The following is a 17,496-nucleotide window of genomic DNA, read 5'->3' as shown; positions in this document are numbered from 1 at the left end:
GGCCGCCTGCGCGCCGGGGCGACTCACCAGCCCCCCACGAGCCCTGAGCTCACTCCCACGGGCGCCGGGCGCACCCGTGCTGCCCCCTGCACGTATGCTGGCATATGGTGAAACGGGACTCCTCACGTGGGCCTGCATGGGTCTCTCACTGCTCTGCACCTGCCGTGCTCGAACACCGCACTGCGCAGTACCCCCTGCGACCTCGTAGAACACGCACCCGTGACGCCTACACATCCTGTAAGCCTCGATGAAATGCTTTCTCCTGCAGGCGGACTTCACTGTGGCTGAGCCTGTTCCTTCTCTACGCGCTCTCCTGGCCATGTTGTTTACCCACTGAAATCTGTATCATAATTATCTGTGAGTGTGACATGTCACCAACTGTGTTATAATATCATTAAAACAGGAAATGTTTCCTCTATTGTCTCCAGTGCCTAAGTGAGTACTTCACCCACAGCAGATGACCAATGTGTCGAATGACTAACTGGAATGGCTCCTTACTTTGGCAAATAAATAAATAAATAAAAGAAATTCAGGTGTACCAAAGGATTAAAAGGCCTAAATGTTAAGATGATAAAAAATGGGAAAGAACTTTGCAATTTTAAAAGCAGTTACTAAAATTAGTTGGTGAAACAAACTCCCAACATAGTAAGTGAATCGTGCTTTACATTGTGCTAACTCATGTTGATCAGAAAAACTCTACTTGGGTGGCGACCCACAGTGGCGCCCTGCGCGGTCCTTCCTCGCTCAGCGCGAAGCCGTTACCTGTAGTCACACCAGGGGCACCTGTAGGGCTTTTCTCCAGTGTGCACCCGCTTGTGCCGGGTCAGATGGGACTGCGTCGTGGAAGCAAAGTTGCACTCATCACATTTGAAAGGCTTTTCCCCTGTAATATACCAAGAGGGGTTGCACATGAATGATCATAAAAATGGGAAATGAAGGGCAAAACCTGCTATTGACAATAATAAAGAAACTCCGTTGCATGAAAGTTTAAGAACATAGTTCAACAGACTACACATAATTAGGACATTTTGGAGTATTTGTTCTCAGAGTGAGAAAGGGAGAAGATACCATTGATTTTTATTTCTGTATCGGAATAGAAGCAAGACATACATTTTTTTCTTATATTATATTCATTTCAAGTATACAGCACAGTGATTTAAAAATTATCAGTATTGTTAAATCCACACCCCAACTAGTGTAGTTACTACCTGTCAACACAGGAAGATGTTACAGAACCACTGGCTTTACTCTCCATGCTGCCCTACCAACCCCGTGACCAACTTAGATTATGAGAAGCAACGTGTACGTTTTGTACTTCAAGTGTAACTGACACAAACAGGAATCGAATTACAGCTTTGGTTTTGCTCTGTATTTGGAGTTATTTAACAAGCTGTTAAATTAGAACCTTTATAAAAATCTCCATGAAGTTAAAACCATGGAAAAGCATACAAAAGAATATGCCTTGTATAGTTTAAAAGTTATTAAGATCTTAAAGTTAAATATGAAGAAAATAAAATAAAGCTATAAATTGATACAAATTAAAACCTTAGAAATAAAGAGAAATTACAGTTCATGAAGTTGAATAAAAGGTACAGAGACCTCAAAGAAACATTTAAAATAATATTTAATAGCACTTTAAATTTTCACCCCCCAGTGTAGATCTAACAGACAGACCCATGGACATAGACATTTATCATGAGCTGCACACACTCAGGGCTGGTCCTTTGACTGACACCTTTCTCTCCTTTAATCACCTTTTCTTCACACATACATTCAAAGACATCATCAAGTCTTACCAGTTTACATGTCTACACTGGCTAGAGGAAACTTCAAACATGGCAACTTAAACTACTGTAAATTAAAATTAAAAGAAACCAACGCTGTATTCACGTCTTCAAAAAAATGTTTAAGTCTGCACGGAGTAACTGGGAATGTGAATCTACTTTTAGAAGTGTGAAGTTTATCAAATCTAAATATAGATAATGGATTTCAGATGAAAACTTAGCCTCTGAATTGAGATGTGGTAGTAGTGTAAAATGCTCAACAAATTTCAAAATCCTAGAGCAAAAATAAGAATAAAATACCAGTAATGATGTTATACTGATTTCATGTTTAAAATGATATTATCTTGGATGTATTTGGTTCAATTCATCTATTTAAAAAAATTTCACCTGTTGCTTTCACCTGTTTTAACATGGTTCCCAGGAAAGTTAAGAGGACGTGTGTAGCTCCCGTAACATTTACTATTGCACAGTGACGAGCTAGAGAAAACATTGTCACCTCTTTCCCCAAAAAACAGTTACAATACACAGTACCACTCTTCTCAACAATTTTCCTGACAAATTTTATATATAGGAGGCAGGTTAATTTTGCATATGTTCAATAATTCTAATTGTTACTTATTTTCCAATGTTCTTGTAATCATTTTATAAGTATACTAACTTATGGAGAAAATAAAGGATGAAAATATCTCAGTTTAACATTACATCAGTTCAGCTAGCAACAAAATTCCATCTGTCCTGAAAATGAGAATGTTTAGAAACTTGCCCTACATTCTCCAAGCCTGTTTACATGGCCTTACCAGCAACTGCAATAACATTGTACTGAATGCACACGCTTGTCATCTGATGGTGTTTTATCCAGCACTGCAGCCCAGGCTAGCAGTTAGGAGAAGCCAGATGGACTTCAACACCAATCCAGGTTTTGCCATATTTCATTCCCCACATGCTAAGCCCCTGAGCAAGATGAGAAGGGTAATGCCACCCAACGAGCAGGGTAACTGCAAGGATTCAGGGCTACAAAGCACTTGCGAAGTACTTATAGCAGGGTCCTCGACAACCAGATGCGTTTGTCACTACTACGGCAGGACTGCCTAGATGCTGGACACACAGACCCCTCTCTCACAGGGGTGCAAGAGGAGGCTCGCAAATGGTTCTCATCCAGACCTCACCCAGTGACAGACAAGCCTAGAGCAAACCCAGAATACTAATGGCTTCATATTATGATTTTAACATAAAGTTATCATTTAACAGATCCTACAAGGAAATATCTGATTAATTCTTGTTAAAAGAAGACCATATACAAAGCAGAGAAAAAATCTTGGAGTTGAGAAGGATTTTTGACTCTTTCAGTCATTTGTCCTTTAAGATAAATCCCACCTACAATACCTCAACCAGTGGTTGCCTGGGTAAGCTTGAATAACTCTTTGTTCTCAGTTTCTTAAATTGCTATAATCAACTCAATTGTATTGAGTTGACGTTTACAAAAACTCACTTTAATATTGATGGCAGGTTTTGCTTTTACATGAGACAATAGATGATCTTCATATTGCATAAGGCTACAGAAAGTAGCTCAATCTTTTAAAATTTGACACAGGAATATTCCAGGTCATGGAAATGTTTATAAACATTCACACAGCATATCTAGAACCTTGCACATTCATTATAAGAACTGAACTGTTTATTAAATTCAATGAAGAGTATTTTAATGGCACACCAAAGTCAAAGGGCAGCTTCACATGGAAAACAGAAGCACAAAGTAACACCCATCTGTATAAAAACACACACATATTACTATTTCACTAACTTCACTTATCTGTCTAAACTGACCATGCCGGGCAGAATGAAACTACCACCACAATCAAGATAATGAACATAATCATTCCCAAAGGTTTCCTTGGATCCCTTTCTCTCTCCTGTTCATTCCATTCCCAAGCAAACATGCACCTGTTCTACCACTATATATTATAATTAGCATTTTCCAGAAACTCAAACTGGATATGGCATATACTGTCTTTTGTCTGGTCTCTTCCTCTCAGCATTATTTCATGACTCATTCATGTTGCTGCAGGTGCAGGTGTATCATTCATCTCTAATGCTGAGTCGTGCAGCAGTATTTCATCACATTGAACGCACAGTTGTTTCGTTCGTCGGTTCATCCACTGAAGGACATTTGAGTTGTTTTCCTTTCAGGATACTGCAAATAAAGCTACTATGAACCTTCATGGACAAGTCTTTGCTTACACATCTATTTCTTTTTCTCTTGGGTAAGTATCTAGGAGTTGGATGGCTGGGCCATACAGTGGGTACATACTAATTTTGTAATGAACTGCCAAACTGTTTTCCGAAGTGGTTTGGCTGTTTTACACCCCTATCAGCTGTCCATGAGAGTTCCTGTTGCTCCCTATCATCACCAGCTCTGTGGTCAGTGCTTTCCGTTTGTGTTTCTCTGATGGTGCTGAGGACTGTTTCATAAACTTGTTTGCTATATACATTTATATTATTTAGTGAAGAACCAGCTCAAAGCTCTCAAATCTTTCTCAATTGGTTGCTTGTTTTCTTATAATTGTGTTTTGAGAGCTCTTTACAAATACAAATTACAAATTTATAAATACAAATCCTTTGTAAGATTTGTCATTTACACATATTTTTCCCTGTCTGTGATGTCTTGTCATTTTCTTCTCAGTGACTTTCAAAGATAAGTGATTCACTTACAAAGTTTATAATTTTTCAAGTTAAGATATTTTTCATTTATAAATTAGGCTTTTAATGTGGAATCTAAGAAATCTTTGCCATTTGGTGGTCACAAAGATTTTTCTCCAAAATTTTCTTCTAAAATGCATATAGTTTCAAGTTTTCTATTTAGACTATGATCATTTTCAGTTAATTTTTGTATGGTCTGATACATAAATCCAAGTTCATTTTTCCCACACATGGATGGTCAACTGCTCCAGCCTATGTATTAAAAGATTGATCTGCCTTTGCTCCTTTGTCAGAAATTAATTGACCACATAGGTGTAGGTCTGTTCTGTAATCTCTTTTCCATTCCATTGATATATTCGTCTAACTTGATACCAATACCAGAATGATATGATTACTGTAGCTTCATAGTAAGTCACGAAGCAAGGTAGCATAAGTCGTTAGGTTGTTGATCTTTCTCAAAGTTGATGACTTTAGACCATTCCATTTCTATATGAATTTTAAAATCAGCTTGTCAATTTCTTTAAAAAAAAAAAAAGCCTGATGGAATCTGACATGATGAATGGAAGAGGAAATGAAATCTTAACATTGAGTCTTCCGGTCTATGAATATGGTACATTACTCTATTTAGGTCTATTTTAATTTCTTTTGGCAGTATTTTGAGGTTTCCACTGTAGAGGTTTTACAAATTCTTTGTTAGGTTTATCTCTAAATATTGTACTTTGGTCCAAAACAACTAACAAACATGCATAGATCTATACTGCATCATTGGTCTATCGATCTTTATGCCAATACAATACTCTTGTGATTATTGCACCTATTTTTTTTAATAAGAGGTCAAGTTAGGTAGCGAATGTCTTTAACTTATAATATAATGAATCTAAGTGGTCAAACAATTTAAAGATTTTTTTCATCATGCAAATCCACAAATAAATTCTGAAGTCTGCTTATTCGATTCAACCTGTTTCAAAATGTGTTGGCATCGTAACTCACTGCTAACTTGGTTGATCTGACAGCCTTGGCAGCCATCTTTAGCCCATCCACTTCCCATGGGTTTGGCAGGAATGCGGAGGGGGCGAAGGGGGCACCGTAGTCTCACTGTCTGAGTCAGTGGAATAAACTGAAAATCATCTGAGCTCTTCAGTTAATTTTCTTGGTTCAGAGGTTTAATACAAGCTCTTAAACATGGTAAATGTAGCTTATTTCATTTAAACTTTTATGGCATTTTTATGTGACACAATTTAAACTTAAAAATAACTCTTTTAAAGAATAATGTCATTTATGTTCTCTCTAATTCTAATAATTCAAATATTAAGCTAGGATTAAGTTATAATAAACTGTAAGTCGTCATTTCATATTTACCTTGGCAATACTATAGATTCAATTATATAATATGAAGAAATTTTGAATTATATACAGGTTGACAGAGAAAAAATATAATGCTACCAAAATAAGCAACATAAAATACTACACTCTAACCACTAAGTAAAGGAAGGCTTGGTAGTTTCCAGGCTCTTACTAGGGAAGCCTCCCTGTCACTTTATACAGATTGTAGTTTAATTGTATCTATACACAATTACTTGTAACTCATTAATTTTGTTACATGTTCAACACTATTGTTTGAATATGTTGACATTTGTTTTATCCAGAAATGATCATTTCTTCAGGATATTTCAGGAAATTCCTTTAGGTAATTTCTTCAGGAAAACCCACTCCAGAAAGACAGAAGTAGTTTCTTGTTTGCCACTCTCAGCACAGATGCAAAAATATGGCCTCAACTTCTAGATCATAAAATCTGAAAAAAAGGCTTATAAATTTTAAGTAAGAATTTCAGTTTGCTAATATTTGTTAATGCTCAAAATGAGACAGGTCCTACATGTGCGTGGTAAGGAAATGGTTTGGATGGACGGCCATGTTGACCTGGTACCCTGGGAGTAGCCCTTCTGAGCCCGTTGTCACTGTAAAGCCAGAGGCGTGACGAGCTCTGTAAGATATTAACCCTCTTGCACAATGCTAGCAATGAGTCAAACACGCCACCTGTACATGTCCTATTCAAAAAAGCAGAAGGCGAAAATTTCCTTTCCTGTTTTTCCCTTACATGACGTAATAGTACCTAGAAGTTTAAACTGTGTTGCTCTTCATACTTTCCTTTACAAACAATAACTATTAAGGAATATTCTGAGTCTTAGGCACCCTTGATGTAAAAGTGGAAGCAAGTCAGAGGAGGAACACCAGGATGGCTGCGCACATAAAGCAGGGCCCTCTGTGTAGCAACAATGTGTCAGACAGACGGAACGTGTCTCCCGGAAACACTCCACCTTCCTGCCGGCTGCTGGGTATTAACCCGGGTAAGATTCTACAACTACACACCAGAATTTGCTCCTGTGCCCTTGAATCAAGGGTCCCTGACAGGTGATAAAAGTAAATCTTGGAATGGAAACTGTCTGTGTCAGCCCCCTGGACAGACTGTATTGCAGTGGGGAATTATTTACGCCATTTGGAGCACTTTTGATACCTGTCCCTTTCCAAGCTGACTGTAATTTGCTTGGGCACTGGTAAAAAGGTAAACCATGTCAAAGAGGAATATCTCAGAGAAATACAGATTTCAAATGCACCACATGGTTCTGGCCTTGAGAAAAACACGTGTGTGTTGCTTAAATATTATAAATCCAGTATAAAAGCTCAGGGCCTAGACTGAGTTGTACTAAGCTGTTTGGTTGAAGCAGTCTTAGGAACTGACTTTGGTATTAAAGAATCATGTTTGATTTGTGCCACAGAGGCAGATAAATGCCAAAAAGACAGATGCCTCCGTCTGTGAGACATTGTCCTATATGGTATAAAGTTAATAGCAAAGTAATAAGGAGCCTCTGGACCTGACATAAAATATAAAGTTGTGCCTGTTCGATGCGGGCTTCATGATCGATCACCTGTAAACGCCTGTGATCACAGCAGCAGGCTCCCCACTGCGGCGGGAGAAGGAGCCTGGCCATGCTGGCCGAGGGGGCACACCAGGGGGTGACCCAAGGAGAAGATGACATTTGAATGGGAACAATTTGGACATCAATAAACTGAAAACATTGGGAATAAAAAAACCCACATGAACACACTTTACCACACACATTTCCAACTTCTCCAAGCTGCCAAGGAGGACCATCATCCTTGGGCCTCTTTTGCCATCTTTTACACTTAATCTTTAAGTCACAGGATCAAAAAAAGTGTTCAGAGGTTGCAACTATAAATTTAAAGTGGACTTTTATGTTTACAAAGTTATGTTTGCATTTCCCACTTATGTTAAACACTGGAAATTTCTCTTTGACTCAGTGATACGGAAATTTGAATCCTATAAACTCAAGATCTAAAAGCAATGGCTAGCATTAATTTTCACCGATCTTACAAAAAAAATACCGTAAGAGTCATTAAAGCTACCTGTAGCTAACTGTTAAATATAACAAAGTAAGAATCAAAATGCACTATAAACAATATATATCTTAATTTCATGACATTTTGAGTGTAACTGCCAAATTCAACCACTCTTAGGGTATCTATAAAAAAAACACCTCAAACATTTAGTTACAATTGTGTTATCACGATTTATCATCTAAACTAGATCATTTTCAAGAAAAAATGTAGTTCTATTAATAATTAGAAGGGACAGTGTCAAATATCACTGTCCCAGACACATGATTTAGAATCATTAAAATAATTACTTATAAGACCTATTACAGCATACCAAGTAAATGATCAATTTTAATAAATGTTTAAAACTTTGCATCCTTAAGTGTTCCTAACCAAGACATCTATTTTACTTTGTTGCATCAGCAAGAATGCACACGAGGAGAAAACCCTCTTCAGTGCACTCACCTGTTTACATTACCCTCTTTGTTGCCATCCATTCTCAACAGCAAAAAATAACTGAAACAGTAATGCCCTAAACCCACATCTATCCTTCCGACGCTCAGAGGTACTGCTGGCCGGAGGAGGCGGCGGCTGGGTCAGGCCAAGAGGCCAAGAGCCAGAGGGGAGGGGCGGGCAGCATTTAAGCAGGTGGGCAGCTGAGGAGAGCTGAGAAGGGCCGACGGGTGGGGGCAGACAGGAGCATCTGAGGGGAACACGGACTCCCCAGGTTCTCCCACAATGACATTAGCCAGGCAGAGCCTCGCTTCAGAGACAGGAGCCTGGTGTGCATGCTGTGGAGGCCAGACTCTTTATTCCCCCTACGTTCCATGGATTTACAGAGAACACCTGATCCATGAAACATGCTGGAGACCTACTTTTCAATACATGACAGTAGATGAATTCAGCTCTTATTTTATTCAAACGGAAATATCAGTAGACCCTCGAGTACACACATTTTACAGAGACTGTAAAGACAAGCAATCGAGGGCCCAGAATGGGTGCTGGGCGACTGGCCTTGACCTGCTCTGGCCGGAGGGGCAGACCAGGGCCGGGCAGCCATACTGACCTGTGTGCTGGCGGCGGTGTTTGGTGAGGGCGTGCCGTGTCCCACCGGCAAAGCCACAGAGGTCACACAGAAACGACTTCTCGCCTGTTGCAACAATAAACAGATGAGGGACTGTGGAGGTCACAGATCATTAAAACATATCTATCAAGGCTTTCAGGGTTACTAATTCCTCCAATCAAATGTTTCCATGTAAATATGTCAAATGGGAATGAAATTACCACTGCGGTTTATTGACTGTGATAAAATCTGAAAAGCACCACTGAACATAATTACATACTTGTCAGACCCATAAAAATTAGCTTTATTATCAATGGAATGGTTTTGTACAACTTCATTTCTGGTAGATGTCTTCCAGATGGGGCTGCTTTATGCACTTGAACAGTTTTTATGAATATCCTGATTTTTTACAATTCCCATACATCTGGCCTTTCTGAGCTGAGTAAAGATTGCTTGGAATAGTTAATATACAGTATATATGATTCTGCTTAAATAAAACATATTGGATTTCTAACAACTGAAGGATATTGAATTGGTTCTACCTGATTCTATCAGGGTTTTCTTTAATAACTTTCTACTTAATAATATGAATTAGATGGTTTCCTTGAACATATGGAGGATCCCAAGTAACAGTAAAATCTGTATTGCTAAGTACCAATGGCAATTCAAGACTGTTTATGTTTCTCAAACTTTCATGGCATAAAAAAGGGAGTCTAGGGATTGCTAAAGAAATTGTGCAAGAACTCCTACCATTCATCTTTAATGTAACTCTGGACTGGAAACCTCTGCAGCAATTAGAGACAGATTTGGCAGACTTAGTATTTGTTAAAAGTGTGTAAATGCTCATTTTTTTTTTTTTTAGCATTTTTACACAAGCTAACGTTTTGCCTTCCGGTTTATAAAAGCAATCTATCTTCCTACTGTAGCATAGTTAGGCAATAAGTGCTGGCAAGCTAGGCAGCTTATCCCTTAAGGCTCCCAAAAAAGGGCAAAAGAAAGTAAAAATGCTAACCTTGGAGAGATACAATACTTTTCCAGGAATAAAATAAATCATTTGTATCTATCTTTATCTACTCTAGTCATTTAGCTATTTAATGCAACAAGTCTTTCAAGGGATTTGTCCAAATCAGCCTGCTTTGTTCTAAAACATTTTGGTATATAATAACAGAAATTTAGCTTGCAGTGTTCTGGAAATGGTAACTGCCAGGTTAGAAACATTAGTAAACAGAGGAGAGCAGAGTACGTTTCGGTAATACAGACTCCCCTGTACTTAGAGCATCACAAGCTTTTCTAACTTGAACATGTATTAATAAAGAGTTTTAACCAAATTATGTTTAATCTTATTTCCCAATGGTATGTTAAAATGTTCATTATTATCATTTATAAAATAAGGTTGAATTTAAATATTTTTCTTATCTTTACTTTCCTACTTTGGGGTTAAGTTTATTCTTTGGCATCATATTTCAATATAGAAAAAAAGAATAGGGTAGATGGGCTGCGAAGAATAAAGTTTAATTATAATCACTCATTTAATTATTTAATCAATTTGAAATATAAATCTTTCTAACTAGCTGTATTATCAATTAAATAACACTGAAAGTAGATTTTTTTTCCAAATCCCAAAAGATAATTTGCTCGTTAATACTATTCTGTGTTGAAGCAAAATTGTTCTCCACGATTTATTCATCACAAGTTTTGTGGGCATTAACCCCTGTGCACGTGTGGCGACGTGCGTGTGTGCAGCTGCACCCATGCCCACGCAAGGGCACATGCACGGGGTGGGGGCAGCGTGGGGCAGCAGGACTGCCAGTGCTGCGCTATCCAACGGGCAAGATTTCCATGAGGAAATGGTATTCTTATTAACTTTGAATTCAAGAAAACTGTGATTCTTCTTTCATTTATGGACTTCATTGTGACCTACATCTTGCTGGTAACAAGAAGACATTAACAAACAAGAAAGTCCAACTCATATTCTTTACAGGTGTATACGCAGCGTGTGTATACTGAATTTTATTCTCTTTCCTATTTTAAGATACGTATAGGCACAAAGACAAAGTTATTAATTCTCCATGTGATTTGGTTCTAGACCCATCAGCGACCTTGATTTTTTGATGTATAGGATTTTATTTAGGATGTTAGTCTACAATGCATTGTATGTCATATTTACCTTGGTGGCTTGATTTGTTTTTCATTCTAAATTCAATTTTCACTTGCTTTTTTTTTTTTATTTTTGGAGGGGGCAAGGGAGGTTAGGGTTGGATTGTGGACACCAGAGTATTTTTCAAGGAAAAAAATTTTTTAAGAAAAAATGTGATACTTCACTCAATACAAAGGGGGCCCATTTAGCATACCATATTTACATGATAGCGGGGATATAATAGGAGACTTTCCTTAACAACTTGGATTAGTTTCAATGTGCCATTTTGCATTCAAATGTAGAAAGACACGGAAACCAATCCTTTATTTTCTATTAGAAAACAGCCACTGTCCCTACCTCTCATTATGGTGCAGACTACAAGCCCTAACAACAAAAATCCATATTATTGATCCAGCCAAGTCTCCACAATTATTCTTTAGAAGGAAACGCCGACGATAAATTACATCTGCACTGGCTTTTCATCTGCTGTTCGATAGAAGTGATCTCTCAGGGCAGGCTGGGGGCCTTAAATCGTCAACGCCCTTGTCAAGGAAGCTAAGGAGGCCTAGGCTTCCCACAAAATGCTTCAGAAGAACTTTTAACCTATAATTTCTAACAATAATATAGGATTCTTGGCAATCAGAAGAGCATTTGGGAATGCTGATTAAAATTTATTATTTTTTTTCCGTGAAACAAAATACTTTCTGAGAGGTGTAAAGGGAAAGAAGGCCACAAAAATACCAAACAGCTCACAGTGATACAGCTACGAGAGGGGAGGCGAGCACCCAGCTATGTACTTGTGAGGAGGTTAGAGAACCACCGCCCTTAGGTAATGAAAAACATCTTATAAACACTGAATATAACAACAGGGCGCTCCGGGACTAATACTTACGAAGCTCCCAACAGGGCTCAGTATCAGGCCTAGCGAAGACGTACTCTGAATGCTGCTTTTACTACATTGGTTTAAATTCCATACAGCCATTTCAATGTTTTGATGTAAAATCTACATGAATTTGTAATTTTAAAATTTTAATTATCTAAAAAATTTATAGTAGCTAAATTCAGATTATTCTCTTTCTTTGTATTAATTTTCAAGAATTCTTGGATTTGCCAGCATTCTCCTCTTAAGGGAAATATTAATTTGATTTAAAATTTATTAAATGGTACATAAAACCAAGATTTGCTAATGTTCAAAATTATGGCACTAAGTTTATAATTGTTACAAAATGTAAGACTAACCCTCTGTGAAAACCGCGCCGAAATGATCTTCTGTCAAGATTAAACCTAAAACCATTTAACACAGAAGCTTATATGTATACACACAACATAAATGAAATTATAAATATGAATCTTATTTTGCTTTGAACACATACACGTGTGCACTCACGCACATGCACACTGAAATGTCGCTTTAAAATTACCCTGAGTTTGATCGAAAACGATGAAATGATACCATACCTTCTAATATATAATTACCACAACCTTAAGACAACTCTTCCAACAGGAAATCATTTCTATTGACTGCTGCTGAGATGATTACTAGGCCGCCCGCCCAGCCCGCCGGCCTCCCGGGACGCGGGCACAGCTGTGCGCACCTGTGTGTGTCCTGTAGTGGTCCTTCATGGCGGAGGCCGTGAGGAATGAGTAATGGCACGTGGGCCAGGTGCACTTAAACGGCTTTTCTCCCGTGTGGAGTTTCATGTGGTTGTTCAGGGCCCACTTCTCTGTGAAACTTCTATCACATAAGTGGCATGTAAATTTCCTGCATGAAGAAGAGAGAAAAGGCCGTAAATACTGTCCACACAGTAGCACCTAAGGCCTCCGACAGGAGCATGTTTTAACCCTGAAATGTGGCGAGTGCACAGACTTTGTGAGGAGAACAGCAGGCCTGGTCTGTCATGTCTGTATAACCAGGCATTGATTTTTCTGTCGAGGCCTGGCACTTGAGCCATTTATTCTCTGCTTTGCGGTTGGGCCCAACGGGTTTGAAAAATTCTGTTACAGTCCAGTCACCCCTGAGGCAAATGTGAGAATAGATTTCACCTGTACAGGCCTACACCACTTATCCAGGGCATGGGCTGTCAGAGCAGAGGCTAAATGAAAAGCTATCCATACTAAACCGCTCAGCAGCCCTTGTTCTGCTGGGCGGAGGCAGCCGGAGCTGTGGGCGGCCGTCCGGGGGGGAGCCTGCCTACAGCAGGTCTGCACATGGCCAACTGCCCACACCACCGTGCTCCTGGGAGAGAAGGAAAACCCTAAGGCATTTCCTGAACGAGGTGTCCTTCTGTATTGCCATATGGGCATATAAAAAGTTCCCTTGGATGTGAACAGAAATAAGATGGTAACTTTTTATAGGACAAGCACTGAGAAAAATAAACAATTATATCCTGTATGGAAAAAGACTGAAAATAACAAATGTATACTCACATCAGAAAACATTTCAACCCCACAGTTCACAAAAATAATTTAATACCTTTAATAATCAAAGCAATATGAACATACACGAAAAACTACAATACTTTCCTTGGTTGAGCCTCTTTTTCACCTGAATTCATGAAACCACTGCTGAAATACTTTTTATTACTGATACAATGTAGTTTAAAGCAATCCCTCTGACTATAGTGTCCAGCTAATTAATTCAGGATAATGAGCAAATAAAAGCAAATTAAAACCCAATATTCAAACTTAAATATTTTAGTAAGTTGATAAGGAATATGCCACAAAAGAGAGTGACTACCATAAATTGGGCTACACTTTTAGCAAGTTAATGCAACTTAAAACATAGGATTATAATATCTGTGTTTTGAGTTGCAATATAATTAAGACATAAAATGAGGGTATTCTTTCCATACAGGCTTTAACGATGAGTTCACAAACTTCCTTAGCCCTATAAGGGAAGAAAGAGACTCTCAAGCTTCAAATAATTAGCTTTTGCATTTTGAGGCAGATGTAGATTACTCTAACAAATTATCAGAGTTTCACAAATTCTTGTAAATCGAACTACGAAAATACCTTTTATAAAAATCTCTCTTGATTACAGAAGTAAAATTTACTAAATATTTAAGAAGCACTATGTCAAGTATCTTAGGTGCTTCATTAATATTAAAATTGACAATTAATTTATCTATATAATATATGTGTAAAGACACTGTATTTACACCCATTAACACAGGCTGACTTTGAAATTACTGTACCATTTGATCATTGCTTACTGGTACTAGAGAATGACAAATATAACTAAATGCTTCGAAATGCACTGTAAAAAAATATCATGTCCGTATATCTCTTTGACGGGTCTTCATGAATTTAACATTTCAAAACCATGACAAGGATCTTATTTCCAAGATAAATTCCCCTATCTACTTATTTCTTCATGTATTTATTGTGGATCTAACCTTCTCCTACAAGAAATAAATAAGGAGGTTAAGTAGATGCTATCTTTTAACAAATAGTTTCTGTGGACTGTATTACAACTTTATGAATGACAAAATAAATCCCTCATTTTTAAATCTACCATGATGTACATTTAACAAAATTACATCCATGAAACCTCAATATATGTACTCTATTATTCATATGTAATAAAAATGTTAAACTAGAGCTTAGTGCCTGTCACGAAATGACAAAAGCCAGATAACAAAGAACTAAGGCCACCGCTTGACTTTCAGAAAACCTCACATGTTTTAAAATTTGCTTTATTAAGATAGGTTCATGTGTGGGTGTTTTGAAAGGAGCCTGAAATATTGCCAGTGTGAAGTGTCCTTACGAAGAGGAGACCTCCTCTCTGGCAGGGTGCTTCCTGGACCGGCACAAACTGTGAGTCTCAGACACTGCCTTCGTGTGTCAAGTTGGGAAGGATGGCACCCAGCCAAGGCGTCCGGCTCTCCTTGGGGCCTTCAGGAAGCCCACCCTGAGGCACCTGGGCAGAACCTGAGCTAAAATGCACAGTTCTGCTCTGCCACGTGGACCCAAGAAAGAAAAGTATTCACGTGTGCCCTGGATGTTCTTTGGCCAGACCTGAACACCACTATGCCCAAAACATTGCTCTAGAAAGTGGCAACAAAGAGGAAAATAATCTCAAGAAAATCATGGCTACAAAGGGAGAAAAACCATTCACAAAAATAACCTCAGTACAAGAAAATAAAGATGTAAACTACTAGCATCAATTTAAAAGAAAAGAAATTAATGGGAAAGTTATATTAAAGAAGGTTTCCCAGAGGTGGTATTTAATTTAGATGCAAAAGACAGGTGGCAAAGGGAAAAGGCAGAATCCGCAGGCGGACCTGGCAAGAGGGAGCGCATGAACAGGGTACCGGCTCAAGGGCGAGGCCTTGACCGAGCATATCAGCTGTGCCTCTGATCACCTGCCCCCTTCCACTCGGAATGGCCAGCAAGTCTCCCAGAGGGAAGTGAAGCCCTGCATCCTGCACTGGGCTGCATCCCACAATATAAAATGATGGACAAGCATAGTGGTCTTCCACAACAAACTTCATGCTGAACTGAATTTACAATATATTAACAAGAGGTCAGTGTGACAAAAACTCGCTAGTCATCTCTTTTATTGTGACGAGTGTATTATGGTGGGTCATTGGAAAGATATACAAAGGTGAACAAGAGTACAACTTCAAGGGGAACAAGAAAAGCACACACAGTATGATGGTGTCTGGTTCATCTTACGTCCCAAAGGCCACAGACGTGCCTAGAGCACAGCGCTGTTCTAGAAACGTTCTGGACCAACTGGATGAGCTGAAGTGGTGATTGAGGGTTTCATTCCTCACTTACTCTCACCAGAATCAGCCAGAATGTGAGGTCTGTGTGTGACAATGGGTCATTCAGGCTGCCTGCGGCTCCCAATGCTCACACTAGTCAGTCTTCTCTGCTTCCTCAGCATTTGTTCAGTTCATAAAGTGTGAGTGCTCAAACATAAATAATAAGCATATTATTTATTTACTTATTTATTTAAAGTAACAGAGCTGCATACCTACCACTAAGATTTACCTACCCAGATGATGATATCCATGATATCCATATTTTCCATATTTGTTTCAGATCCTTTCCTTCATATTCTAGACATTTTAATTAATTTTTTAAATTCCAAATATTTACTAATTAAATTCTAAAAAACAGTATGACAGGTCGTAGCAGAAGTATAACAAGCGTGCTCAGGAGAGGTCCACCTGTGGGTGGAGAGGAGGAACGCCTCCCTTTCCAGCTCCTATATAATCTAGCTACTTTATAATGTTTTATAGGAAGTTCCCAATGCCAAACAATGATTTAAGACCTGTAAGTGAGAAAGGGCAATTTGTTACCTTCCCTTTCCTCATGCTTTTCTAGATGTCTCCACTGTATAAAGTGATCTTAAAAGGTTTCAAAAGGAAAAAAAAAATCACAGGCAAAAAAACCAAATGCAGCAACCATGGTAATTACAAGATGATGGAGAGATGATGGAGCATTTTGAAGGAAATGATTTTACAAGTAGACTGTTAACACATAACATCCTTAGCAGCTCCTGCCAATGTTAAGAAGGGTGGTCATTAAGAAGTGCCTGGTTGCCAGGGGTTGAGATGCCTATGAAGCTGAAATTTTTTGGAATGAAGCCCTTTTTCATGTGGGTGGCTGTTCCATAAAAGTTAAGAGTTCACCTTGTAGTGTAAACTTACAAGGGCTCCTCAGATTTTAAGCATTTATCTGGCACTCTTGACGCAGTCATGGCAGGTTCCTTGACTGCCACACGTTGCCCCTCCCACACTGGGGATGGCTCAGGGCCTTTGTTCTCCCTATAAATCTGGCAAGGGGACCTTCTCTAAAATCACTCATTACATGATTTGTAATGACAGACCAAGACTAAAACCTACATTACTAGACCTCAAATTTTGAAGAAAGAATACTACATCTCTCCATTGTTAGATACATAACAAAAACTAGAAATTCTCACAGAGGTGGTGATGGCATTATGCACAAAGTTAAAGAATTAGTAGGGAGCGATCTTGATATTATTGAATAGCACTATCTTAATAGATACTTCTGGCTTAGAGAAACTCTGTTTGAGCAACTTTCTATATTTCAATGCCTAAAGGGCAGAAAAGTTATATCAAAATATGTAACTTCTATTTTGAGCTGTGTCTTTAACTTTATCTTTCCACATTACTACAGCAGGTAAGCAACCTAACAGAGATTCTATACTTATCTTCAAATTATAATTTTAAATGTTATTTTCAAAATCTTAAAGTCTATGAGGTGGATTATTCATTCATTTTATTAGCAACTTTATAATAAACTCTGCATATACCACATGTATATATGAAGATAAAGGTATTTTGATACTTGTAACTTAAAAAATGTGGTAAGAGTTGTCACTGGTATATTTTTGTGTTCTTTTCTAATCCTCCAATTCAGGGTAATTTGTAATAAAATTGCTTAGC

At 38.3% G+C, this 17,496-nt stretch overlaps 1 protein-coding gene across 3 annotated transcripts in view; it reads right to left on the bottom strand.

The window, feature by feature from the left end:
* The window catches only part of ZNF407 (zinc finger protein 407), a 427,068-nt gene that overhangs the window by 152,510 nt on the left and 257,062 nt on the right, over positions 1-17,496 (bottom strand). For all 3 annotated transcript variants that reach the window (XM_036884103.2, XM_036884100.2, XM_036884102.2), the window contains exons 5-7: positions 12,670-12,836; positions 8,941-9,024; positions 763-883 (exon numbers count right to left, since the gene is read on the bottom strand). In XM_036884103.2, the coding sequence (XP_036739998.2) occupies positions 763-883; positions 8,941-9,024; positions 12,670-12,836 (372 nt within the window). The remainder of the gene's footprint in view (positions 1-762; positions 884-8,940; positions 9,025-12,669; positions 12,837-17,496) is intronic.

This window comes from Manis pentadactyla, chromosome 6 (genome assembly GCF_030020395.1).
Source record: "Manis pentadactyla isolate mManPen7 chromosome 6, mManPen7.hap1, whole genome shotgun sequence".
NCBI classification, from domain to species: domain Eukaryota; kingdom Metazoa; phylum Chordata; class Mammalia; order Pholidota; family Manidae; genus Manis; species Manis pentadactyla.
Note: the sequence above shows the minus strand (reverse complement) of the source record. Positions and strands in the feature narration are given on the sequence as shown.